The 26,700-nt window shown below is 41.4% G+C and overlaps 5 protein-coding genes across 6 annotated transcripts; 2 read left to right on the top strand and 3 right to left on the bottom strand.

The window, feature by feature from the left end:
- The first annotated feature begins 586 nt into the window (after positions 1-586).
- Positions 587-3,215, top strand: LOC139434330 (protein HID1-like). Its single transcript, XM_071204190.1, has 6 exons — positions 587-730; positions 1,697-1,848; positions 1,927-2,013; positions 2,101-2,192; positions 2,280-2,439; positions 2,571-3,215. Exons 1-6 carry the CDS (start codon positions 661-663, stop codon positions 2,577-2,579), a joined length of 570 nt encoding a protein of 189 aa, XP_071060291.1. The 5' UTR covers positions 587-660; the 3' UTR covers positions 2,580-3,215.
- A 608-nt stretch (positions 3,216-3,823) lies between these two features.
- On the bottom strand, positions 3,824-8,160 carry LOC117450605 (proton channel OTOP2-like). Of its 2 annotated transcripts, none has more exons than XM_034088458.2 (7): positions 8,120-8,160; positions 5,702-6,084; positions 5,491-5,627; positions 5,335-5,393; positions 5,139-5,263; positions 4,249-5,054; positions 3,824-4,147 (listed from the first exon to the last, which is right to left on the bottom strand). In XM_034088458.2, exons 2-7 carry the CDS (start codon positions 6,030-6,032, stop codon positions 3,977-3,979), a joined length of 1,629 nt encoding a protein of 542 aa, XP_033944349.2. In that variant the 5' UTR covers positions 6,033-6,084; positions 8,120-8,160; the 3' UTR covers positions 3,824-3,976. The 2 variants fall into 2 exon arrangements, with proteins under 2 accessions (XP_033944349.2, XP_033944348.2); XM_034088457.2 differs by lacking the exon at positions 8,120-8,160 and adding an exon at positions 6,729-6,981.
- Positions 7,180-9,993, top strand: amn (amnion associated transmembrane protein). The gene has a single exon (XM_034088461.2). It carries the CDS (start codon positions 8,154-8,156, stop codon positions 9,579-9,581), a length of 1,428 nt encoding a protein of 475 aa, XP_033944352.1. The 5' UTR covers positions 7,180-8,153; the 3' UTR covers positions 9,582-9,993.
- Positions 9,994-10,457: 464 nt separating this feature from the next.
- On the bottom strand, positions 10,458-14,013 carry LOC117450608 (tripartite motif-containing protein 16-like). Its single transcript, XM_034088460.2, has 6 exons — positions 13,366-14,013; positions 13,034-13,129; positions 12,692-12,925; positions 12,288-12,453; positions 11,388-11,462; positions 10,458-11,285 (listed from the first exon to the last, which is right to left on the bottom strand). The coding sequence occupies exons 1-6, from the start codon at positions 13,765-13,767 to the stop codon at positions 10,756-10,758; spliced, it is 1,503 nt and encodes a 500-aa protein (XP_033944351.1). The 5' UTR covers positions 13,768-14,013; the 3' UTR covers positions 10,458-10,755.
- Positions 14,014-14,941: 928 nt separating this feature from the next.
- ush1ga (Usher syndrome 1Ga (autosomal recessive)) lies at positions 14,942-26,363 on the bottom strand. Its single transcript, XM_034088673.2, has 3 exons — positions 26,001-26,363; positions 17,134-17,587; positions 14,942-16,759 (listed from the first exon to the last, which is right to left on the bottom strand). Exons 1-3 carry the CDS (start codon positions 26,162-26,164, stop codon positions 15,959-15,961), a joined length of 1,419 nt encoding a protein of 472 aa, XP_033944564.1. The 5' UTR covers positions 26,165-26,363; the 3' UTR covers positions 14,942-15,958.
- Between the last annotated feature and the right edge of the window lie 337 nt (positions 26,364-26,700).

The following is a 26,700-nucleotide window of genomic DNA, read 5'->3' as shown; positions in this document are numbered from 1 at the left end:
GGAAAAGTACTTTGTTATTTTATGTAAACAGGAAAAACATGTATTTCTTATGGGTACAAGTAAGGGATTATTTCGCAAATGCAGACATCTTGCCTCAGGTGGCGTTCATTTTCAATGAGGGTGCGTTCAATGTTTATTTTTTTTTCATGCATGATCCTGGTACCTCTATGAGAAAGCAGGATGAATGCTTTTTTTGCAGAATCAGATATGGACAAATCCAATACAGTTTAAATCACAAACAAGCTGTTTTCTGTCTTATTATACTATGCTGATGCAAAAGCAATAGTACAAATCTACACATTTGTATCATCATTATAAACCAATATCATTAATAAACTCCCATGCCATGATAGGCTATTTCAATGGACTACACGCAAGTCAAAGAAAATGTCACTGAGCACTTTTATTATGACTGCCATTTAGTCGCTTTTTGACTTTAAGATGCAATTTGTTCGTGTATTGTGTATTTATGTTGTGCTGTGTATAGGTGAGTGCTGTTTTACTAGTGCCAAAGACAAAGGACCATCTCATGTAAATGTAGAAATCTGAATCTGAAGGGTGAGGCTCAAAATATAGGCCTCCTCCATCCAGAAGGGTTTGCAGAGGAAGAGGAAGACTCCGGATGTCATCTCCCGCACCAGCTCTCAGGAGACTGTATCCATGGAAGGCTCGCACCCTGCTGTGCCGGCAGAGCCTGGCACACTGAAGACCAGCCTGGTTGCTATACCAGGTACTGACATATTGGGTGTTTCTCAATGTCGAGTACACTTGCTTGGTAGCACATGCCTTCCGAGTCACTTGCTTGCTTCAGAAGCGAGGCAAGAATGCTTCCTGGCATTTGGAAAACGAAGAGTGGAACAGGGGAGCAAGTGTGCAGGTGTGCGTCATATGAGAGGCCCCGCCTTACAGTGTCCGCCACAGATTTTGGGAAATTGGTCCGTGCGCAAAGCATTGTGGGGGTTTTAAGACCTCGGAGTCTACACATGTGCAGCCTCGAAATTTCTCGCTACAAAGTACGCCGGGCTCGGTAGAATTCCAAGTATGCTGGACATTGGAGCAGTCCTTCGGCGGCACTCGATGACTTAGTATGCTTGAAATAGCGGCTCTGGAGCAGCTTTACTCGACATTGAGAAACGGACATTAACCCTTATTGTGTTATTGAAGGGTTAAATTGGATCATAGGTCAACTTGATATGTTAAGACATTGACTACTAAATAACTTTTGACTGTAGGGTGGGTGTTTGTCCTTTGTACAATCTTACACAAGTTAAGCACAATAATAAGCTTAGTGTCCTAATAAGAGGACAAACAAACATTTACTTAAATTTGATAACAAAATAGTTATCCAAACAGATGTAAATAGTGTATTTTTTTCAAAGTTTTGCAGTAGCAACTATTAACAGCAGGAAGAAATTGTAGAGCCGACTGAAAATAAACTTTAGTACCGATGTTTATCGTAAAAATTAATCAGTTACACAGGGGAAATGGCTAATTGTGTTTTTATTGGCTGTTGGCCAAAAACTGGAGCTCTGTGGTACAGAAGAATACACTACAGTGTATCAGGTTTTGGATACACAGACAACACATATACATTTTGGTTTTGGTGTTTTCATGGGTTTGTTGAAAAAATAAATTAAATCACCCGACATATCTTGCAAATAATGATTGGCTTTCTGTGTTTTTTATGTTTTTGCAGCTATCGATAAACTGACTGAAAAGTCCCAGGTGTCAGAGGATGGCACCATGGTGTCAGTCCAAAAGACAGGCACCTCACAAGCAGCCCCCTCAGAGCAAAGTGCAGTCACTGGGACCAGTGACACAGAGTCCAACTCAGGCAGAGAGAACGAAGTAAGTGTGTGCGTTTGTGTGCACGTCTCCGTTTAAAAGAATAGCAAAGTTAGTTAATCTTTTACTTTACATTATTAGGATGTTTTCTACACTGAAGCAGAAATGGAGAGAAGGCATTTTTCAATAGCGTCTTCAACATCTTCTTGGGCTCCAACACCAGAATGGGTCAGTATCTGATCTTGCTTTCAGCCTCTCCTAAATTTAGATGTGGCAGAATGTGTAACTTATTTGAATGTATCTTTATTGTCCCAGGTCCTCTCCTGGAAAAGTAAACTTCCCCTGCAGACAATAATGCGACTTCTACAGGTGCTGGTTCCCCAGGTGGAGAAGATCTGCATCGACAAGTACATAACCGATTTCTCTTTAATCGCCATGTAGTATCTTTTGAAATGTTACCTTGTTTTAATGTGTGCTCACTTGTCTCACTGCAGGGGTCTGACAGATGAATCAGAGATCCTGAAGTTTCTCCAGCATGGCACATTAGTCGGCCTGCTGCCAGTTCCTCACCTATATCCTCATCAGAAAGTATCAGGCCAACGCGGGCACTGCCATGTGGTTTCGCACCTACATGTGGGGGGTTGTTTATTTGCGGTAAGTCAACCACAAGAGCTGAGAATTATGCAACAGTCTATTCACACTGACTAAACACCTACATCTGATTTTCCATCAATGTGGACCCTCCTATCTGGTATGACACTGATGTCCGCCTTTTTGAGATTCAGAAGATGTAAGCAGAAGACCACAAATGGAACTGTTCAACTCCAGGGTTCCTCCTCCCTTCATTATCTGCTTGGCTCCTGATAAACCTCACTGTGTTTAACTTGCCTCCCTAATCAACATTTATTCACTACCAACTTTGTTAGGCAAGTCATTGTAAGGGGTAGATACCTTTCAGATAATGGGAGAGGATTGAATTATCAAAATTGCCCATGAACTACTGTGTTTGTACATTTCTCAAGACCATAGAATGTCTGGAGCATTTACTGAAGGCTGAGGCTCTTTTCTTGGCAGCATACCAGTCAAAAATGTAATATTGGTAAACTTTGCCGTCAGCTCTTACTATAGAATATATTATCATTTCCAAGAGAGGCTTGTAAAATATCCTGGAGGGCACACTATTGGTGTTTCACGTTATTTGTTGTAATTGCCATGCTTTAAGTGCACTCTCAACTGGTTGTCTAATCAAATGGATGTAGTTTGTGACAATTTACGCTACAGGATTTGAGACAATTATACAGATTGTATGTTTTTATGTATATGACCAGGTTTTTGTTTGGATCTGGTCGGCTATGCTTACAATGCTTGATGTTGAAAATTGTATTTTACGTAAATTATCCTGAAAATATATATTGATATGCATCTGTGAATGTTGAGTTGGTTGCATTCTTGAACTCTGTGCTTTAATGGGAAAGACGTGAAACTACTGGGTCACACTTTAGACTTTAACAGTGTAGAGTCTCATCAATACTGAAAGAAAACTTAAATTCTCACTGAATCATAACTGCTAAATTATTAATTGTTTAAAGTGAAAAATACATATTTTGGACCATAACCACTAGAAGGCACTATTGCCCAGCAAGCAACCAGTAAAATTATATTTTCTTGTGAAATACTGGGTACCCTTTGAAGCCTCTAAAAAGGATCAAATCAATACATAATCATAATTAATATGCGATTATATTATCTATACCCAAAATACTTTAAAAAGGGTAAAAGTCATAAGGGTTGAAACCATTTGTAATGTTTAGAGTCCAGTTTCTTTTGATCCTTTAAATAAAAACCTCTGTCCGTTGCTAAATTGGCCATTTGCCTTTGAGGAAAAATACAAAATCCTGGTCATAAATAATACATTTAAATGCTAGTGCCTGTAAAGTGCAGCACATTATGAAAGGCATATCCATCTTAAATACAAATTAATATTGTTATTTAAATGTTGGCCAACAAGTTATACATGACATGTATTTTATGTTTAAATCATATTTATTAATATAACAAGGTCAATGTATACGTTTGATAAATAAAAATGGACATTAAATAAATAATGTCCATTTATTTAATGGACATTAAATGAATGGACATTAAATAAATGCAGAGTAAAATTATTCTGCATTCCCAAACAGAAGTCCATCTACGACATTATGTACACCTCAAAGAGACTGGCGACAGAGTGCATACGGTAGAAGATTCCAAAAGGAAGTCCAATATTCACAATGGCCGTCCACATTGAGACTTTGTAGAATTTTATCTCTATGGGATGATCAAACTGGGGTCGAGCACCAAAGGCGGGCATGATCCACAGCTGAAGAGTAAGAAAATAAGGACACGTTTAAAAAACAGAAACATTACTGATCATTGGTTTGTTTCAATATAATCAATGAAAGAAAATAAGCTTAAACTTACAATAATGTTGGCAAGCAGTAGAAAGGCACAGACTTCCTTTAGTACTCTTCTCTTCCAACTAGGCTTATCACAGCTTGAAGTCAGGAAGTAGCTGGACTTATGGCTTTCCTGAACAATGATAATATCTGGATTTTCCTGGAAAGCATGAGGGTTTGTGTGCAGAGCCGCTTCCTGCATCACATGGAAGGGCTCCCGATGGAGGCCTTCGATGATGAAGTAATTCTGCAGGCTGAGCTGTAGCACTGTCAGCAAGGCCCAGGTCAGGTTGAGGGCGTTCAGATATCCTCTGGCTTCTATCGCCACCACTGCCACGATAGTGAAATAGCTGATGACGAACTGCCCCAGTGAGGCTCCCACCAGCAGCCCCACATCCAGGCTGCGGGTTGGATTCTTCTCAGATGCGTGCTCCCTGTGGTCCAACCTGTAGATGATGCAGCCAATCACAGTGGAGAGGGACATCATGCTCACTATCACTATATTCATGATGAAATGGATCAGCAGAGCCTTGTCTGTTTTCGTCACATCCCCTGTTTCTATGTCCACCTCGTACACTATGAATGTTGCAAGTCCTGCCACCACCAGGAGGACGCCGGTCAAAGGTCCCAAACACACATCCTTTATGCGGAACTTGACCTTGTGATGGCGGTGATTGTCCACAAGCCGACCAACGTTTTTCCACATGACGTAGGCCATAGCCGAAGCAAAGAGACTGTATTCTATGTTGAAGGGATACAGGTAGTAGGAGGCCTCTTTGAAGGTGTAGCATGCCGAGTAACTGCAATTACACTTCTTATTGACAACGCTGGCTGAAATGGAAGATTAAGTTATTTTTCTCTTATTGATGCTAAAATAAATCTGAAAGACTTGAACATAAACCCATCTTGAAATACCTCTGTGCATCCTTGGTGAGACATTGTAGTTTAGATCAGGAATGTCAGTCTGGTGAAGAGATTCCTCAGTGACGGCTGCCATCCATACCACCAGGTTAGTTGAAAGCGTAAGAGCAAGCCCACATCTGGAAGAATGAAAACATGAGTGTGCAGCAAGAATAGGTATATTTTCTGATGAATAAAGAAAATTATTTACCGTGTCAAATGTGTGTGTTGCTGCACACAGTCCTTCACATGAATCCACAGGAAATATGTCTTAAAAGCAAACAGGGTTTGTTCAGTTTTTCCAACTCATCAACAGATTGCATGTTCTTGCAAAACATTAACATAACGTTTTTAAAATAAAAACAACCTGGACAAATAGAAACACAGCTTGGACGACAGGAAATGCAACTTTAACAGCAGAGTCACAGTGAAGGTAGCCCACAGCGATGGCAATCTTGAAGATGTCCATGATGAGACTGAGAAGTCCAAACAGTAGAAGTCCAGCTGGAACAAAAACATTAAAGTGATTCAATCTTGAAATGACATTCACCTAAAACCTAAACCAAGAATGAACTGACCTCGGAGCCATGCAGGCCCTGCATGGCCATCTCTGAACGAAACAGCCTCATCCTTTCGTGAGGTGAAGACTGTGTGAAACAGCATCCACGACATTGTGAGGAGTAGGAGAATGATGAGGAAGATTTGCCGGTGTACATCAGTAATGGCCACACTGTTGAAGGCACTTCCGCTAACCAGAGCGCAGCCCAGGATCAGGATGTTGATGCAGATAATGCCATACAGCCATCCACCACCATGGTGGGCCCTCTCCATCACGTCCTCAATATGGTGAATGCTGTCCCTAACACTGGTATTATGGGAAGGACTGGTCAAATGTTGGATGTTGTCCATCTGTGCTGCTGTCTCTATGTTGGATGGATGGGCCTCCACAACATCATTTTTTCTACAAAGAAAACAAGTAAAAAAAGAACAGTTACCAGCTGACAACAAAATACAATTTATGAGCCTTCACTGAAATATTTTCAGCCTCAATATTTCTAAGATTGAAGGTTTATTTTTCAAAAAGAACGTTAAATGATCTCTTTAAAAACGGCCCCCACTCCTTCTTCATTAAAATACACAGAATCTCTAAACATGCAAATAATTTCCACTTATAAATTAAATTATTGGACTCATCCTCCAAGTTTAGTCAATCATCTCCTTTACAAACAAAAGGGCATTAGAATATCCAATACACATTTCAATATGAAATCGAGTCCAGTAGGGTTACATGAGTCAGACCAGAATAATAAACATATTACACTAATCTGACAGTGTCAAAAGAAAAAAGTTAGAATATTCCTTTATGTAGAATGTGGATTGATCAGATAATGTATTGGATCGCATTTAAATTGTAATTCGTGCACCAGAAAAAGTATCCATGGCCTACAATTTACAAGTTAACTTAACATTTAAAGCAATAGTTATACGTTGGACCCCAGACTCATAATATGATGTTAAAACATTTCAGGGATAGTCCTCTGAACCTATACTCGGCCCAGTTTAATATAAAAAGTAGGAAAATACATCCCTCCCCCACAAATTTACCTAGAGAAAAGTTTGTTGCCGGTCCGGAACATGTGTCGAGCTACAGTGTTCATGGTGTCTGTCCGGCCAAACTGGGCCTGTACACGACTAAAAGGCAGGAAAAGGTCTCAGGACACCCGGACCTGTTTATATCATTTCAACGATGAAATGCATATGGTTTGAGAAAACACACTGGGCGTTGGAATTCATGAAATAAGTGTTATTCTCCCTGCTGGTGGAGTGCACACAAAGCTCGCTCACCACCAGTAGCAGTAGCCTAACCTAAATGAACAGGTGTAATGAGTTTCAGCTGATTACTTATTGTCTCGCGCCGTCGAACGCACAGTGCAGCCCAAACAAATATTTATCATGGGAAGTTCCGATCGTCACTACCAAGTCAACTCCCGTCTGGAAAAGTACTTTGTTATTTTATGTAAACAGGAAAAACATGTCTTTCTTATGTGTGCAAGTAAGGGATTATGTCGCAAGTGCAGACATCTTGCCTCAGGTGGCGTTCATTTTCAATGAGGGTGCGTTCAATGTTTATTTTTTTTTCATGCATGATCCTGGTACCTCTATGAGAAAGCAGGATGAATGCTTTTTTTGCAGAATCAGATATGGACAAATCCAATACAGTTTAAATCACAAACAAGCTGTTTTCTGTCTTATTATACTATGCTGATGCAAAAGCAATAGTACAAATCTACACATTTGTATCATCATTATAAACCAATATCATTAATAAACTCCCATGCCATGATAGGCTATTTCAATGGACTACACGCAAGTCAAAGAAAATGTCACTGAGCACTTTTATTATGACTGCCATTTAGTCGCTTTTTGACTTTAAGATGCAATTTGTTCGTGTATTGTGTATTTATGTCGTGCTGTGTAATAGGTGAGTGCTGTTTTACTAGTGCCAAAGACAAAGGACCATCTCATGTAAATGTAGAAATCTGAATCTGAAGGGCGTGGCTCAAAATATAGGATAAGAGTTAAATATTTATCCTCTCTTTGTTTCATGTATGGGCCTCAGCATGTCTGCGCACATCCTAAATACAAGTGGGAGATTTTGACATTTAGTTTGAAAGCAAATATGTATTTAACAGTTCTCAATGAAAACCTCAGCAAGTCAACTTGAGGGTAAAATGGGCGGAGAGGACGGTTCAGAAGTTGTTTATGGAAATGTTTTTCAAAAAATCAAAGTATTTGTTAATATTAATTTGTGTGATATTGTGATAAAAGACACACTAAGCAAAGGATAAAGGATGAATCAAGGCTGTTGCTGCAGTAAAAGTAAATAGTTTACAGGTCAGCTGCTTCAACAGGTTGATGAAGTTCAGAGCTCACCAACCTCACTGTTTATTGGTGTGCACTCATGTGTCAGTCACAAGGTTAGAAACAAAGTTCACCTAATGTTCTCTCAGCCCGTCACAAACATTCAGGATGCTGAAAACAACAGACATGCTTCTTCTCCTCTTCTGTCTTGTCGGGACATCGGATTCCCTGTACAAACAGTGGATTCCTGACACCAACTATGAGAACAAGACCAACTGGGACAAAGAATCTGTTCCATGTGGCAACGACATAGTTCAGTTTCCAGTCCAGAGAAAAGTGTCCGTGTTTGTGGAGACCACAAATGCTGTGCAGGAGATGAGGCTGCCAGTGGATGGAGAGTTCATCCTGAATTCAGGAGCTGGATTTTATGTTGTGAGTGGACAGGATCCGGGCTGCGGAGCGGGTGTTACGACAAAGTTCAAAGATTCTGAGTCTCTTCAATGGTTAAACCCAGCTCTGTGGCAGGGGTCTGCAACCCTGGATGACCTGCAGCATGGAAACTTCTTGTTCTCAGTCCACGAGGAGAGTGTCCCTTGCCAGTACGACGATGTAGTTTTTAAAGCCAGCTCTTCATTCAGGGTGGACACCAGCAGCAGTCAGTCTTCTGTTCCTGTCAAATCTGTGTCTGTGCTGGGGAAGAAGTATGAAAGCACCTCTGAGTTCACCCAATATCTCAGCTCACCTTCAGGCCGGCTGCAGTTTCACGGGTCCTCTGCTGTCACTGTTGGGAACAAAGAGTGTGGAGATCCTTCTGGCTGCGCCTGTGGGAATTCTGTAAACCATAAGCGTATCTGTAGCACTGTTCAATGTGCCTCTCTGGGCTGTAAGAAGCCTCTCCTCCCCGTCGGACACTGCTGTGAAGTTTGTGGTGCCATTGTCACAATCCATTTTGCCACTGGTTTCAACCTGCAAACTTACAGGCAACGAATCCACCACCTATTTCTAGTTTTTCCAAAATACAAATCCATTCAGCTGGGCATGTCTAAAATCTTCAAGTCACAGCAGTTGATGGGGATCATCCCTTTTGGTACCTCACCTGAGATCCAGGTGGTTATTGTGGATGAAGAGAAGGGAACACAGTCAGAGGGTCTGGCCAGGGACATATTGAAGGATGCACGCTCTCATGGCTCAAGCCTGGGTATCACTGAGGCTGAATTTCAAGCCTCCTCCGGGAACAGCAGCGATCAGACTGGAGGCAGTGCTGGGATGGTGGTTGGAACTGTGTTTGGAGTTCTGATTGGGATTTCAATCATAATCACTTTGGTCTTTCTGATTCGTAGAGGGGTTATTCAAATGCCATCATCGCTGCCTTCGCTGCCATCCCTGAGCAGCTTTAGGAGAAGCAGAGATGAGGAAGACCTCAATGGGCCTATTGATCACGGTTATGATAATCCAATTTTTGACAAGCCAAACATGATGCCTGAAGTTCCTGGACTGTATGCGACTGAAACAAAAAATTCAATCTCCATGACTCAGTCAGGTGTGCACTTTGTAAATCCGGTTTATGATGATAATGAAACTGATTTTAATGCCTGAAGGTGAACAAGTCAACTTTTAAGATGTCAATGATTTAAAAAAAATGACGTAATGGTATTAACTTGATGATTTTACTGACATTTCATAGACAAAAAAAATCCTCTTAAAGCTTTATTGCTTTTTTCAGCAAGTGTATATGAAAGGCAAATAAAAGAAATGCTGGCAGACATTTGTGTACTTTTTTTTCACCATCTGTTTTAAATTCAAGAGCAGTAAAGCTGCAGTAAATTCCTAACACACCTACTGCTGCGCAGGTCTTTTAGGTCATGTTGCAGAGTTGCCACTAGATCAGTGGTTCCCAACCTTTTTTCCCAAGAGCCCCCCCAAATGACTCCTGTTGGAAGTTGCGCCCCCCACACACACACACACACACACACACACACACACACACACACACAAGGGGGGGGGGGGGGGCAACAGCAGTAATTCAAGTTTAAAAGTCTCAAAAAAGCTACAACTACTGTCACAAACTGGATGAATGTGAAGTATTTTGTTAAAGGAGGATGAAAGCATAATTAAGGAGCACTATTGGAGTGACTTTTATGGTTATTGGACTCAGGATTAATTCATTTGGATTCCCGCTGTATGAATAAATTAAAGGACGGCGCAAGTGTAAACAATTCAAAGAGGGATTAATCTGTTTAAAACACATGCTCAAAGTAAACCGGATTTTGCCTATGTGTTTATGTGGATTCAAAATTCGTAAATAATCTACAAAATGGAGGAGACCGATCTGATTGGAGCAACTGTGACAAATAATCCAACTGAAACCGGCATGGACAATGACTTTGTTTTAAAAATGCGCTTATCCAGACAAGCCTGGTTTGGACACTTTATGGGCAGAAGAAACATTTATATTAAAGAAAGAATTATACATTTCTGTTTTTTATGCCTTTAATACTTGAATTTTTATTAAAATGAATTAGTCAATTCTTTTTTATATTTGATTGTAATGTAGAGAAGAGGCTTTTAGTGACAATCATGTATGTGTGTATGCATTCCCAGGTTGGGAACCACTGCACTAGATAGTAGTAAATGTAACCTTAACTGACATGTATGTGAAAAAATCCTCCATATGAACCATACAATTAGATAACTTGTTATGTAACCTCAATAAACATTTATAAGGCACTCTATACTCTTTAACAAGCTTACAGTGAAGGCAGCTGAACATTTAGCTTAAAAGATAAATGACATTGTCTTTCTTTGACAGCCAGGCTATAACATATAAGGGCTCTATAAAATCAACCATGTACTTGTGTAGCAGCTGCATAGGACCTGTTACATCAAAGAAAGACAGAGAGCCCCTTTCAAAATCTACATACAAGCCAATTCTTGTGATATCAGTGCCACCCAAAGGCGTCTCCACACCAGTATGCCAGGCAAAGAAGCCTCGGCTGTTCCTTCCCATGCACCAGGAAAAGTCGTTCTCACTGATGCAGCTGGTGCTTTGCTCTCCCTTCCGATCGATGCTCTTGTACGTGACTCCTACATGTGCTCCCTCCCCACTTAGCTCTGCTTCCATATAGTGCCTCCCCAAGTAAAGGCTGTCCGAAGTCATTGCTTGACGCCAATAATCAAAGCGAGCAATGTGTTCTGGGTAGCTGTGCTGCCAGGGGCTGGTGTTGGTCAGCTTTCTGTTGCCATCTGTTGCACGGAGAAAATGATGGGTGGTGTCTGGGTCAAAGGTCAAACTCCTTGTGTCTACAATATAGGGGATATATAGCTGGTGAATCATTCCAAATTAAACATTCAAAGTCAACACATGGTAAACACAGATATAATATATATAAAAAGTGTATTTACATTTTAAAAAGTCCTCTCGGGTCTCAGGATCAGGCAATGCTGAAGGTTCAGATTCTTGCATCAGGGATTTAGTACCTATATTATGTAGAAAGATTGTTGGTTTTTTTGTAACACAAGAAGATGTGTACATAGAGGTTTACAAAATAACGCTGAGCAAAGAAAGATGAAACAGCATAACATATCTACAGCACAGCAGTAGTAGTGGCCTTGTGAGGCAGTGGTACTGGAATGGCTAAACGCATGTCTAAACAGAGGATGGTGCACTCTTCACCAGGTTTGTGGCATTCTCCTCTTCAAAATGAAGAGTTTAATCCTACACAATTGTCCTAATAGCTTCTTTAAAGTCACATGGATTTTTAGAAATTAACAAAAGAAATGTACTCATCTTGTAACAACAACAACAACAACAACAACAACAACAACAACAACAACAACAACAACAGCCCATGCTTACATATGGTGCACTGACCTCTAAGAGGGACAAGCTATACACGTCTATTTTTATTATTTCTATTTAAAGGAATATATTGTTCATCATTTTAAAATCTGGACTACCCTAGTTATTCAAATGTAATCTTCATTAACTTTTCAGCTGCCTTTTGTGAGTTGATAAAAAGTACAACTGATTGTATCAAAAGGGGCTTTTGATATTGTCTCATAATGATTACGTGAAGCACCTAAATCAAATTAAAGTCCAAATCAAATCGTGGCAGACATTGTGATATCAGCAAATTTATTGTAGCAGTTGTACGTTTGAACTGATATAAGAGCAATTCTGATCACATTTCACTCCTAGTTACAAGGTACTCTGAAGAAAGGAAGCCTCAATCCGTTTTGTCCATGGTAAACAAAAATACTTAAGATAGGAATTTATGTTGATAGAGTATGATCTACACTCACCACTTTTACATTTCAGCCTTTCTGTGCAGGACAAGAGTATCAGGTCACACAGCTCCTTGGTGGTATCTGTCACAACTTGGACAAAGGAAGTTAGATGGTTCATGCGGTTGATGCAGGGGCTAGGCAGACATACATCTGCCACTCCTTTCTTCCACTCTGAGTACGCCTGGAACAAGCAAAACAAAATCTATTAGTGTGTGAAACGAGACTGTTGAATGCAACTGCTTTTTCCCTGATCTCTGCAAAAATAACAGACTAAGTGAAATGCCTGTTCTGTATATACTGTCAACACACAGTCGTCCAAAGTAAACTCCTTGTCTCAGAGAACTTCCTGTGCTTATCCCAGATCATCTGAGACAAAAGACTTATTTGTTTTTATCTGAAATATTAGAGATATTTTGTACCTGCAGGAAGTCAACATCTGACTTGCTCCTGGAGAGTTTATTCATTTGAGCCAAAGTTTTCTGCAGCTCTGTTCTCTTCTGCTCCAAATGTGCCTGGATGCCCTCAGCCTGTCTCAGGGCCTGTCTCTGCTCTGCCTCCAGCACCTCCTTCACCCCTTTCCTGGCCTCCTCCACAGTTGTCTGCAGCCTGTAAAACTGCTGTTCAACAATAACACAAACCTCCTGCACTGAAGACTGAAGAGCAAGAGGAAAAAAAAAAAAAAACATAATTCAAACCAGACCAATGTGCATTAAATGAATCGAAGGAAAATGTATTTTGGTGTATGTTTGCCTATAACATACCTTTATGAAGTCAGTGTTGTCCTCGAGCTTTCCAATTGCTTTCTCAGCTGCTGAGGAGCTCTGACCGATCTCTTCTTGTTTATTCTGCATCTCAGTCTAGAGGACAAACAATTGTAACTAACACATAAAAAACAGTCGCTACAAAGATATCAGGCCATTACATATGACATAAGTACTTAATATGACGTAATATTCAATCCTTTTGATATGTTGAAAGGTTTTTGTTTTTTTTGCAGTCGAAGCCACCTTAAGAAATGGCACAAATAGCAAAGATAATCATTACAACATGACCTGTCTGTGTTGAATAAATTGTTGTGTTGTGTTGTTAAGACCTCAATCTGTGTCCGTGCCTCCCCCACAGATGCAGTCGTGTGCCCCTCGTGCTCCTTCTCACACTCCAGACACAAACAGCAGCCGTCCATCAGACAGAAGCGCTCGAGAGGAAGCTGATGAACCTCACAAGTCCGACAGTCGATGTCGTGCAGAGGATCCACAAGCCGGTGGTTTTGAAATTTCGTGTTTTCCAGATGGGGTCTGAGATGGGCTTCGCAGTAAGAAACCAGGCAGGTCAGGCAGGATTTTAGGGCCTTGTTTGGGCTGTCGATGCAGGAATCACATACCACATCTGGTGGGAGCAGCATCTCGGTGGTAGCATCCCTCACTTCCTTATTTAAGTCTGTGTTGTTTTGAATATCCTTCAAGTTTTCCTCATTATTGCTGCTGCGCGTGGCCATCTTTGACAGTTTTCCTTCTTCACCTAAAGCTGTTTTGGTTGAGTTTTAGGCGGTAACCACAACACAGACTACTTTTTGCTGCTTGTTTCTGGAATCTAAAGACCGCCAGAGTGCATAAGGAAAACATTTAAAACCACGGCTGAAGTATTTCAGCCAGCTGAACATTTCTCAATGTTCACCCCTCCCCTGTTTAACTCTTCTCTGTGTTCTGTATCCACACTCGCCAAGCGTAGGATACAGCAGATGAGAGGAGGAAATGACGAGTTTATCATGACTAAGCCAGGGAGGGAATAAACATCCTTTCCTTAATTCTGTTAATGACCTGGCTTATTTACTCATTTTACTTTCCCTGGTAAAGTTGGGTTTAAAGGTTTATTTCAACAATAATAGTTACACAAAAACCGGTAGTGTCTGGTTCCTACTGCCAATAAGAAAACAAGTTGAAAAATCATCTCTAAAGTCTATGTATAGTTTAGCTTTTGGTTACTGAATGTGGCTAAAGGACTCAAGAGGGAGAGTCTGACAGTGTTTCCTTCTGATAACAGTGTTATGTCAGAGGCATGGAGCTTCCAGGCAACACCACTTATCTGCAGAACAACTTCCTGATTTCGGGTCATGGAGTACAGAGGCAACAGTGACACTTGTCTTTTGTGTGTGAACATCATGTGAGCATTTTGGCTGAAGATGCCCAAACAAGAATGTTCCACTCTCTGTGTCTCTTCCACACACACACACACACACACACACACACACACACACACACACACACACACACACACACACACACACACACACACACACACACACACACACACACACACACACACACACACACACACACACACACACACACCCACACACACACACACACACACACACACACACACACACACCCTCACACACACACACACACACTCACACACACACACACACACACACACACACACACACACACACACACACACACACACACACACACACACACACACACACACACACACAAACAATTAGTGTAGAAAGTTCTGGTGGTAGTACTACATTTTTGTAATTTTGATAAAAGTGGAAAAGTTATTAAGAACCACCGTTTGGACATTTTGACAAAATCCCGAATTGTGCCACATTTTATTAAGCTTGAACCAATAATTATCCCAAAAATGCACGTCTTAAAATGTGAGCAGCTTAAAATGTATGGATTTATTTGTTAGCAATTTTAAACAAGCAGTTAACAGTAACGAGTGCAATACATTATGTAAAACTTCTCGGTATACAACAGTTGGAGTGAACTGTTAAATTGTCAACACTAACATTAGTTATTTACAAAAGTGAATCAATCTATATGCAAAATATAGAACAGAATGATGTTATATTAAGAATTATAAAATGATCTAAAGACACTGTTTTCACATTATAAAGAAATCAGGAATCTCCATGAACAATTGGCCTGTATTAACAGTGAGCCACAATACGACAGTCTTTCTGTAAACACTCACAGAGAAGGAAACAGTGGCTGTGGGTGGACATTTTGCCCAGAATGTTGTGATTGAAAGAGTTAATAATAAACTAACAATGAATTTAATGTCAAAAGTATTTATGAAAAAGACACCTTTAAGCAAATGCACAGGCAATGCAGGCACATGAGGTGGTAAGATTTACCCCACAGGGGCAAACATTTTCAGGGGACACTGGCCCCACAATCAGTTCTCTGTTAACAGTCTCACATGGCATGCACAGGACTGCACTCTGAAAAGGGTCTTTCAGTTTGTTAAACCATGCAGTGCAGGCCACTCCCACCATCCAACATACAACACATATTTGCAGTGACTCTCCTGAGGCTAACAAGACACTGAATCCTACAGAACCCTATGAGGAATTTGTCTCACAATCACATATTCTTGCTTGACACATTCATCTTCACAATGTATTTTCTTCTTTGTTACCACTGAGGTACCAGGAGAGGTAAATCATTATGTCTTCCCTTTCCAAATCTTCACTCCACAATGCTCCCCTGAACGTTAAGCATGGATGAGCCCACATCATGAGGAGCCATATACAACAACTTTCATTATCTGCAGGACAGAATTAAGTGAAGAAACAGTGGGTTACCGAAGACAATCCATGCTGGATTTCAAAGACACCATAACAAATATCTGCATATTTACTCACTACGCTCTACAACAGAAATTCCCATCAGTCACAGTTCTGTGTCCTCTATGTAGTCTGGGTCTTCTATGGTCTCCATCCGTCTCCTACAGGCCTCTAAGACCTTTTTCCTTGGTCCTAAGGGGATGTGGATACTCTTGAGGTCATGGTCAGAGCACAGCAACAGAGCTTCAAGGTCAATCTTCTCCCTCTTAAAAATGGAGATAAAGTCACCCATGCTCTGGGTGGCAAGGAACACCTCCAAAGGGCTTGTGTCAGCCTCGTCATCGTCATCCAACCCTAATTCGACGTCTTCCCAGGGAAGCTCCTCCACGTTCCTCTCCTGAAGGCTGCGTGCACTGCCGATGCTGTCTTCATCTGCACTCGGGTAATGCTGCAGCCGACTGCGTAAACGCACATTATTGCCTGACTGATCCACACTGTCCTTATCTCGACCGCCAAGGTCAAACATCCCCCCACTCACATAGTTCCTTCTAAAGACCATCGTTCCCAGACCAGGCCTGTTGAACAGGGAATCATGTCCTGAGTCAGTGCTGATCTCAGAGTACTCCACATCGGGCCCGTGGAGGTCCGGCTCGCTCATGGCACGTGAAATGGCATCGTAATTGTCTCTGGGGAACATGTCACGAACGTTGGGACGCCCACGGTCCTTAGGGTTGACGTAAGTCCCCTGTTTGACAAACATGACATCATTGCCCAGCTGAAGTCCAGAGAGAGAGCGAACACTCTTCCTCCCCTCCTCATAGATTTTAAATGTTCCATCTCCTTGTTTCCTCTTATCCAGCTTCCTCTGTATCTTGGTCTTCCCGCGGTTTGTGGCATGAAGAGTAGCCTAATACGACATAAATAAAAACAGTAATTAGTCACAATAACTAATTACAGATTAAAATGTTCCAAACATTACTTATGACCAATTTAAATTATTACACAGGACATGTCAATGGTCCACAAAATAATATAAATCAATATTGTGGTTTATGACCAAATACTTTTAAGACTAGTAATTTAATAATCAGTTGTAACATCTGTTAACATAGCTCTTTAGCATTGTCACTGTGACCATGTTAGAATTTAGCTTAGTCTCTTCATGTCATGCACTAAAGAGGAGGGATTCAAAACTCTTGTCTAGTTGGCAACCTGCACAATGCAAATATGCCAAACAAAACAAACTCTACCCTTTAAGAATACAAAATAAGAACTCCTGACCTGAGAATATGGCACGCTGACTGTGGCTGAATTTAATTTGTGCAACTTGTGGCTAAGAGAGCTGCTGCTGTAACTGGAAAAGCTCATAACGTCTGATGCGGAGGCCTCAGAAGTCTCCTTTTGAAACCGCCGCTCCATGCGTTTGTGGTGTTTCTTCTGCATCTTCACGCACTCCTTTATTCGCCGCTCAGCATCGCGAAACGCCCTGTCCCTCATCTTGCTGACCAGCTTCGTGTTGAGGCCTGTCTGCTTGGTGGCGATGTTATCCAGGTAGCGGACGCAATCCATGTGATTCTTTGTGGCTGCCATGTCCAATGGCGTGTGGTAGTCGTTATCCAGGCACCAAATGTTGGCACCAAAAGACACCAAGAAGAAAAGGCAGTTGAGGTGACCATTGGCGGCTGCCAGGTGGAGCGGCGTGTTCCCCCATATGTCACACTTGTCAGGGTTTCCTCTGTGGGTCATAAGAAAGATATTAGATACAGAATTTGAACTTTCTTTAAGTTTGAATAAAATATGTTCAGCTCTTGTTTAGACTGTCATGGATGCCGGTTGTCTCCTTGGCCTTTTGTTTAGATGACAAGTAAGCATGTGATTTTTTGATTATGTTATCAACACTGACACCAAATTGCCCTTTCAGAAATCCAAGCACAGATCTTTTGTAAAACAAATTATTTTTAAAAGGCTTTGACCAATTTGCAAACAGTATGTCTTGATTAAAATGAAAATAATTAGACTATTATTCACAACTGCAACTAAGCAACATTTACCCTTGTCTGACAGTCCGTGACCTTAGGGTTACCTCTATGTGTGCCTGTTGCTGTCTTGTCTGTAATATGACCACAGGCTGGCCAACAACACTGCTACACTACCTGTATCTAGTTTCAGGGGAGGCCATATAGGTTGCTCCTGACTCAAAAAGCACATTTGTGCATAGCTGGTGATGTCATGCTGAATTCCTTCAGAACAAAACATGCAGTATTACAGCTGTTTCAATGATGCAGAGGCTGTCTGCAGAGTACAGTTAAAAAGCAAAATATTGAACTCAATATTTGCATTTTCACATTTTTAGTTTCCATTTAGGATCTTACTGATATTAACATTCCAATAAAACAGGATTTATTTGTGATATACTGTATAGAGCATGTTTTTGGCCGCAACAATTTGATATTTGTTACCCTTAAATTATTTGCATTTATATTTCTCAGTTTGGAGACATCTCATTGGTGTCACACCCAATGCAGCCACATACAGACTGCTGAATATTTGATACGGTAGACGTGAAGCTACTGTCGAAAGGTGAATGTATTATTGATGGATTGTGTTGTAAGGTTTTCACAGGGAATGTGTGTCAGATCGGCGAGACCCAGCCTGGGCAGCAATAAGCAAAGTCCCACTCTGATTTCAGCCCCCTTGCTCTTTTCTTTCTGGACAGGATTTGGTTTCAAGAGGAAACGGCAGCTTCAGGATCAGGGGTTGTTGAAGTTCAACTTAAGGGAAATGGTTGTCAACCGAGTGCATGATAGACAATATTTGGTAAACACACCAGAAAGAGACAATAAAACAATGGTGCAACAAAGGAACTGTTAACCCTGCGCTGAATATATATAGGAACATAAAAAGCCATAAACTAATTTCAAGAGATAAACTAAATGTAGCCATGATCAATTTCTAAAAAGAAAGCTTAATCTGCCATAATTTATGTCTGTCCCAGTAAAATGCTGAGTGCAGCAGTGATAGTTCTACCTACTTATCCCTCCCCCTGTTATTCATTGCATTATAGGTTGTTTGCTTCTTCACTTTCTATGACAGCTTGATGTTATTGCAGGCCACACAGTGCAATATACTTGCCAAATATAGCGCTGCATGGCAACTTTCCCATGAAATTGTCAAGCGGTATTAAAACTTCTCTTCATTATATCCCCGGGTCTCACGAGTTTGCTGCCTCTGTGAAACATCATGGCAGCTATTAATGTTTCATTTTAGTATCTCATGTCAATCAGGGGGTTTATATGTTTTGTGCTATCAATAGAGGAATATTATGTCCTTGTCAGATGAATGCTTCTAGGGCCTTGTTTGTACTTATTCCGTGGGAAATAGTGAATTTAGTTAAGCATCAGGACTGGAAGCCTTTCACCCTTTGTTGCCTGTGTGTTTACAGAAAAAAGCAGAACTAAAACGGCCTAAAATGTGATATTTCGCATGATGAATAATCTTCATCGTCTCACTTTTACAGTAAGCCTCTCACAAACTGTACTCATTAAACTGCTTCATAATGGGCCCTTTTTTGTGGCTGACGTGCCAACCAGGTCAGCCAGAAAAAATGAGGAATGGGCTGTCCATGATTCCCCATCATCACATTAGCTCACTTTGTTGAAGTAAGGCCAGCATTTATACAATGAAGCAGCCTTCTAACATGTTAACTGATATACATTTGATTTAAAAGATATATGTTGCTGGTGATAATGTGCAATTGGTTGTTATGATTGTTGGGGAAATATTTTTTCCTTTGACCCAGTTTACCTGCAACCTTGGGCTGCTGTGCTCAGTGTTTTTGTCTTCCTGTTCCTGCCTGTTGGCATCAGCTGATAGAGGTGTTATGGTTTAATCTTGTTATGCACAATGTTAATTCTTCTCTCAGAACCAGCTAAATACATGGGTCTGGGGTAGAGATCTCCATAATTGGTCTGGCAACCGCTGTGTCAACTCGTGGCGCAGCACATGTCCTGTGAATTCTCCGGCCGAAGCTCCAAATAAACTGTCAGTGTTTGCCATCAAAGTTCCTGCTCTCCCCGTGTCTCTGAGTCCTGTCTCCATTACTTCAGAAGTTTCCATCAAAGTGATAATCATCAACAATAACAGATTTAAACAAAGTATGGACATTTCTTATTTTACATAGTTATTTTAATGGGCCAACATGTTCTGGCTTTTATACAGTTAAAATTCACTGAATGTAGGACTGCAGAACATGATTAACTAAAATCGTTATGAGTTATATATGTGCTCTCCTGAGAGGTGTCCCTGCCATCAATTGACCTTAATCAGTGTCATCATGATAAATGCCATGAATGTGTTCAATTTTACACAGTAAAATATCCTAAATGGCTTCACAAAGTATCTCCCGCTGTAAAATATTCGTAATTGTCTTTCAGAGGATGATTCTAAAGTGTGGAAAGTATCTGGGGAACATTTAACTGATCAATGTTAAAGCATTAACTTCAACTTTAGCTCAAAAAGATCCCTAGAGCATGTTCAAAAGTAAATGCAGAAAAAATGTGCCTAAATACAAATAGGGGCAGCGCAGCGCCGCTGCTGAAATATGCGCGCCGCTGCTAGGGGGAGCCAGCCAGGTACCAAAAAATAAATATATATATATATTTTTTTTTTGTAACTTTATTTTTAAATTAGTTAAAATAATAATAATAAGTGGCGACCCCATTTTTGATTGTTTGTTATGTGGATTTGTAGTATTTGTGTTACTGTATGTTCAATAAAGGTGTGTTTTTGATAAATCTTGAGACATTGCCACTGTATGTACTAGGGCCGATTTTTGGCATAGGCGGTCGCCTAGGGCGCCAGATCTGGGGGGCTGGTAGCTCTGGGAGGGGAAAACACATTTTTGACCGTTGGCGCTCATCCTAATTTTCGGCCTTGATGTAACAACATTCATAATTAAGAAAATGTAACACTTTTCACCCCGGTTACACTTTTCATTTGCCCTGCACGATGGGCGCTGTAAGTGATGGAAGTGGGGGATGTTGGCTTATCAGGCGCCCGCAGCTCACAGCCAAAGTGCGAGCATGGGAGCGAGCGAGGGAGAGAGAGAGAGAGGGTGCACCGGTACCGGCGCTGTTGTTATTAGAATCAGGTGCTAGCTGCGCTAACGGATATAAGAAGTAGATGTTTCTACAACCAGGGTGGAGGAGAGCTCTCCTGTCAGACTGAGAGGCTAATAACTACAGCTCAGTGAGGTAAAGGACGCTTTGAGTGTTTAGAAGTAAATTTTAGTCTAAGTTATCTCAGTAGGTCTCAAACGTTTTGATCACAAATTATGTAAACACATATTTCCAAAGCACTCCTTTATAATTATTAGGATCAATAAAAACAGGTTTGAAATCATTCCAATGTATACTATAGGACAGTAAACCAAAAATATCGTTAAAAGTTGGAGAGATACAAAAATATGCATAAATAAATAAATGTTAACCATGTAAAATAAGATATGAATGAACAACAAAAATAAAATAAGTTACATTTATTTGTTATTGGCTATGGTTATTGGTTATGTTCATATACTTATTTGATTATTAAAATGGAAACCGATCTTTTTCATATGGGTGTTTTAGAGTTGTACCCCCTAGATCTAGTCTCTAGTAATTGTGTGCTCAAAGTGCACCAGATTGAAGCATTTTACTTTAAAATGTTCAAAAAAATCTTACCAGAGGATGTGATGTCCACCTCCCAATTCAAACATCTTCATACAATACTGAATACATTTGAAGCCATTACGTCAAAATGGCTTCAAATGTATTCAGTATTGTATGAAGATGTCAATACGTTTCTTTTTTGTGTATTTGTCTTTTGTAGAGATTTTTCATTATTCTTTATACATGTATACAACATCTCTCCTAGGCAGCAAATTGTCTAGAACCGGCACTGGTAGCCTACTAGGCCACAAGAGCCTTTCTTGTGCTGGCAGACACATACCCGCTGATCCCACCGGAAGCGTCTGCGCCGCGCTGCGCCGCGCTGCGACCTCCTCCTGCGTCATAACCCACCAGGCGCGTTTCAAAACGTTGCGGAAGTGGAGCGTCGTGTGTGCAGCCTCGCAGTTGTTGGATGAACGTTCCACTTCCTGCCTGCGCTGCGCCGCGTAAAAAATAGGATTCATCCTATATTTTAGAAATTCCTTGCGGTGAGGAGCTTCTGGAACGCTTCGAGCCACAGCGCAGCGCGGCGCAGCGGGTCTGGTGGAATAGCACCCATTGACTAGAGTGGCCGCGATCGCTAAAAACGCTGCAGCCGCAGACGCAGCGCAGACGCAGACGCAGACGATCCTGGTGGGATTAGGGGGATAGAAACAAATTGGCGGGGCACACTTCACAGTTCGCACGTACACGCACTAAACAATTCCACGCGCTCCGCGCTCACATTATGCTGGGCCCACGTGCCTTACGGCCCGTCTACACTCAGTGTGCGAAAAAGTACACGTCCCACCGTCCGGGACGTGTTATTTACAATATCGGACGAGTAGATCTTTCAATTGACTTGTCCGGCGGACAAGTGACGTTTTTCGCCCCGATTTATTGACAAATTATTGATACATTGAGTTTACAAAAGGCAGAACTCATTCGCAAATTGTCCGTGTCCGCCATTGTTCGTTTAGAAGTGTTAGTTTTGGTTCTGCTTGTCGATTCCTAAGGAAATGCATCTCGCCGCTTTCTGTACAGTTAGACGGGGCGGGAAGTGTAGCACAGTGGCCGGGCTGGGAAGCAAAACTCGGTTCCGAGTAGGAACAAATAACAATTGTCCGGTCCCGAGATTAATAAGAGTTGTGAGGACAGGAGGAGAGGCCGAGCCCCGCGGACTGCAGCTCTCTCTCTCTATGCTCCGTATCAGCTGATCGCTGCACGGTGCAGCTCAGCGTCTCTCTCTCTTTCTACACACAGCGGATCCGCTGCCCGTATAACAGCCTCATCTTTGTCAAACTTATGTTCTCTCTCTAACACGTAATGAAGGTTATTAAGCGTTTGAGCTCCTGTGTTAATATTGACCGCCATTTCCTTTATGAAGTGAAGCAGCCTCCCTGTCTGTGTCCTCGCGCTGTCCTCACATCCCCGGACCCCCAGACTCGGAGGAGCAGGGATGTCAGTATTGTTTATGAAGCAGGGTATATAAAGTACATTATTGAAATGCTATTTATACTATTTATTAACTTTTACAAACAGTGAGTAGCTGGGCAGCTGCCAGCATGTGTATTACAGGACATGTGTAAGCGTGCAAGTATCTTTGAGTTGTAGAAAAGCGCTAGGCCTATAGGCTATAAATATAATAATGATAATAATAACTTTATTTGTATAGCACCTTTCATACAGGGGATTGCAGTTCAAAGTGCTTTACATCAGTAACAAATAAGACATAAAATCAGTGTAAAACAAGCAGCAAGAGCAAAGCATAAAGTGGGATAAAATAATTAAAAATAAAAACATGGGGAATAAAACATAGAGAAATAGTGCAATGTCAATCACAGAGAATAGTGCAGTATAATAGTGTAAAATCAGTCAAGTGCTTTGGTAAAGAGAGGTTTTAAGCTGCCTTTTAAAAATGCCTAATGTATTGGCTTTCCTAATATTGTTGGGTAACGTGTTCCACAGTTTTGGGACGTAGTTTACAAAGGCTGCATCACCGATCTTCTTAGGACTCTTTCTGGTGACCTCTAGTAGACCTGCATCTGATGATCGCAGTGTTCTGGCGGGTGTGTAGTTCATTAGAGAGTCAGCCATGTAGCTGGGTCCTTGTCCATTTAGAGCTTTGTATGTGAGGAGAAGCCCCTTCAAATCAATTCTAAGAGTTACAGGAAGCCAGTGTAGAGTAGCTAAGACAGGACTAACGTGTTCCCGCCTTTTGGTATTCGTTAGTAGTCTAGCTGCAGAGTTTTGAATGAGCTGGAGTCTTTGTACATTCTCAAACTGCACCACTTAGGACTAACTAAACAATGCAGAGATTATTTTTATATAATTGTATTCAATAACCGTAAGAAATTCAACAGTATGAAGTGATTCGTAAATAGGAATACAGATTTGACTTAATGTTTTCATAAATATATTTTTCTCCCAGTTTGTCATGGGACTGATTTACCCTCTCCAAGAACCGGAATCGAGAACCGAAAATAACCAGAATCGAAAAGCAGAACCGCAATCGTTAAAATCCAAACGATACCCAACCCTATGTGTGATGCAGTAAAATCTTACCGCTCACTTACGTTAGCGGTGTCGTAAAAACCGTGGGAAAATGTAAAAAATACGATGACGAAGAAGAAGATTCCAGTGGCCCCAATTGTTGTCAATTCTGGACAAGTGAAAAATGTATTCGGACAAGTAGATTGCCAAACTCACTTGTCCATGGACAAGTACTCTCTAAAAACTTTTTCTCACACTGACACTACAGGCATCAAAAAATCTTGAAGCTGGGCGTGTCTGAGGCTTGCCGATTTCTCGCGCCCAAGGCGACCAACAACCAATCAGGAATCTCCCGCCCGCCCCCGGCATACAAAGCAATAGCAATGTTAAAACGAAGTAAACTGGATATAAAATCCCCAAACAGGCGAAAACCTACCAGTTTCATCCACTGTCTCTGCCACCTCCCTCCATGCCTCGCTTCTCCGGTTTGTATCCAGGTAGATGAACAGAGACTGATCATACAGCACCGGGTGATTCACTACCGCTCCATTTTTCTGAATATGAGGAAATTACCTGCGTAGTCTCTCCCAGCATACACGCGGTTTGATTGGCTAGCGCTTGTACTGTCATATTTGCATACGCGGGATTTGATTGGCTGATGCCAAGCATCGAGCCTCAAAAGTTGAACATTGTTCAACTTTTGATGCGGATAGATGCTCGTGATGCTTGCAAAGCCATGCCATGCTCCCCACAATGCAGTTCGGCGAAGTTTAAAAATCTTTATGCCCCGTTACGCCCAGTCTACACTACAGGCATCGAAAAATGCTTTCGACGCTTCGCCCATTCATTTGAATGGGGTGACGTAGAAGATTTTGAATCTTCACCGAACTGCATTGTGGGCAGCATGGCATGGCTTTGCAAGCATCGTGAGCATCAAAAGTTGAGCAATGTTCAACTTTTGATGCTCCCGATGCTTTCGAAGCTGGCATCAGCCAATCAAATCCCGTTTATGCAAATCCCGCCAGTACAAGCGCTAGCCAATCAAACCGCGTGCAAGCTGGGAGAGCCAGACCGCAGTTCATTTCCTCATATTCCAAACGAGAAATTACGGTAGCAAATCACCCGGTTCTTTCCGACCAGAACTATTTACCGGGATACAAACCGGAGGAACCAGGCATGGAGGGAGGTGGCAGAGACAGTGGGTGAAACTGGTAGGTTTTCGCCTGTTTGGGGAGTTTATATCCAGTTTACTTCGTTTTAACATTGCTATTGCTTTGTTTGCCGGGGGCGGGCGGGAGATTCCTGATTGGTTGTTGGTCGCCTTGGGCGTGAGAAATCGCCCAGCTTCAAGATTGTTTGATGCCTGTAGTGTAGACGGGCCGTTAGCATCGCTGCTATGACTCCATCCTAGGGGAAACACTGTTTATGTTTAACTTACTATGTCAAGAAAGTAAAACATATCCCATCATCCCATGAAAACTGAATTTGCTTTTTTAGAGATAATGGCATATCAACTTGTTGTCTTAAATGTAATAGTTATCATGGTAAAACTGAATAAATGCAATGTTCCGAAGAGGCCTACATTGTTAGGAGTACTGATGCTCTAGTAGCTGAACATTGTATGGTTAAACTACACTGAAAAAAATATGCCTTTACATAGCCCTACTTCTAGCATAGAAATACATTTTGTTCTTATAATAATTTCCAATAAAGAAGATCATTTGTTATGGGTTGCCTTATGCACAATCTGACACTGCACACCTTTGTAATAAGAAAAGGAACCTGTAAAATACTTCACTTTTAATACCCAATACAAATGATTGAAGATTGGAAAAGTAGTGCTCACACGTCCTGATAAGTTATAGCTTATATTTCATTTAATCGTTTATTTGAACCGGGACAGAGCACATTGATGAACACTTTAAATAAAAATAATGATAATAATATCTTCCAATTCTTTGTACCCACCCCCTCCCGACGATCAGCCGCAAAGCCTCCAGGTTGCCGTGATAAGCAGCCCATAACGTCGGCGTCATGCCATCCTCATCCGGGGCGTTCAGATCCTTCCTTGTTGCCTCCTTCAGCAGGTCCAGGTAGCCGTCCCGGGCCGCTCGGTGGTACCTGTCATTCATGGTGAAGAGTTAATCCACCATGCTCGACACCATTGCGTTTCATCAACCCCACCACCACCACCTTCATGGTCGTCGTCTTGCGGCGATGTAGTGGTAGGAGACCGGCCGAAGTGCCATGTTTGTTCCGCAGTTCTCCCACAGCCAGCCGCTCCTGATCAGTGGAGCAGGGCGTCAGTTGGTGGTATCCGGCATGGACGCGCCGGTGCACACACACTGTGTGGGTAACAGTGCTCCCGGTGGCCGAGGTCAAAACACACAATTACATCCCCCAGAAGGACCCTCTAAGTAAAATACACAGAAGTGGAAGAAGTACTCAAATGATGCCTAAGTAAAAGTAGAAATACCAGAGTGTAGGAAAACTGTTGTAAGTAAAAGTCCTTCAATCAAAATGTTACTCAATTAAAGACAGTAGAAGAATTAGCATCAACATATACCAAAAGTAAAAGTACTCATCATTCAGATCTGCCCATTTCAGAATAATATATAATGATATGTTATTTATTTATTTATTATAATTATGGATGCATTAAAGTGTT

This window comes from Pseudochaenichthys georgianus, chromosome 8 (genome assembly GCF_902827115.2).
Source record: "Pseudochaenichthys georgianus chromosome 8, fPseGeo1.2, whole genome shotgun sequence".
NCBI lineage: Eukaryota > Metazoa > Chordata > Actinopteri > Perciformes > Channichthyidae > Pseudochaenichthys > Pseudochaenichthys georgianus.
Note: the sequence above shows the minus strand (reverse complement) of the source record. Positions and strands in the feature narration are given on the sequence as shown.

Excerpts from the sequence above, each read along its gene's own strand:
- LOC139434330 (XM_071204190.1), top strand. The coding sequence starts at position 661 with ATGGAAGGCTCGCACCCTGCTGTGCCGGCAGAGCCTGGCACACTGAAG. Across the intron at positions 731-1,696 it reads CAGCCTGGTTGCTATACCAG|CTATCGATAAACTGACTGAA; the intron begins GTACTGACATAT and ends ATGTTTTTGCAG. Across the intron at positions 2,193-2,279 it reads GAGAAGATCTGCATCGACAA|GGGTCTGACAGATGAATCAG; the intron begins GTACATAACCGA and ends GTCTCACTGCAG.
- LOC117450605 (XM_034088457.2), bottom strand. The coding sequence starts at position 6,781 with ATGAACACTGTAGCTCGACACATGTTCCGGACCGGCAACAAACTTTTC. Across the intron at positions 6,085-6,728 it reads GGCAACAAACTTTTCTCTAG|AAAAAATGATGTTGTGGAGG; the intron begins GTAAATTTGTGG and ends TTTTCTTTGTAG. Across the intron at positions 5,394-5,490 it reads CTGTGTTTCTATTTGTCCAG|ACATATTTCCTGTGGATTCA; the intron begins GTTGTTTTTATT and ends TTTGCTTTTAAG.
- amn (XM_034088461.2), top strand. The coding sequence starts at position 8,154 with ATGCTGAAAACAACAGACATGCTTCTTCTCCTCTTCTGTCTTGTCGGG.
- LOC117450608 (XM_034088460.2), bottom strand. The coding sequence starts at position 13,767 with ATGGCCACGCGCAGCAGCAATAATGAGGAAAACTTGAAGGATATTCAA. Across the intron at positions 12,454-12,691 it reads CAGATGTTGACTTCCTGCAG|GCGTACTCAGAGTGGAAGAA; the intron begins GTACAAAATATC and ends TGCTTGTTCCAG. Across the intron at positions 11,463-12,287 it reads AAGGCTGAAATGTAAAAGTG|GTACTAAATCCCTGATGCAA; the intron begins GTGAGTGTAGAT and ends TACATAATATAG.
- ush1ga (XM_034088673.2), bottom strand. The coding sequence starts at position 26,164 with ATGAATGACAGGTACCACCGAGCGGCCCGGGACGGCTACCTGGACCTG. Across the intron at positions 17,588-26,000 it reads CGGCTGATCGTCGGGAGGGG|AGGAAACCCTGACAAGTGTG; the intron begins GTGGGTACAAAG and ends TATGACCCACAG. Across the intron at positions 16,760-17,133 it reads TCAGCGTGCCATATTCTCAG|GCTACTCTTCATGCCACAAA; the intron begins GTCAGGAGTTCT and ends ATGTCGTATTAG.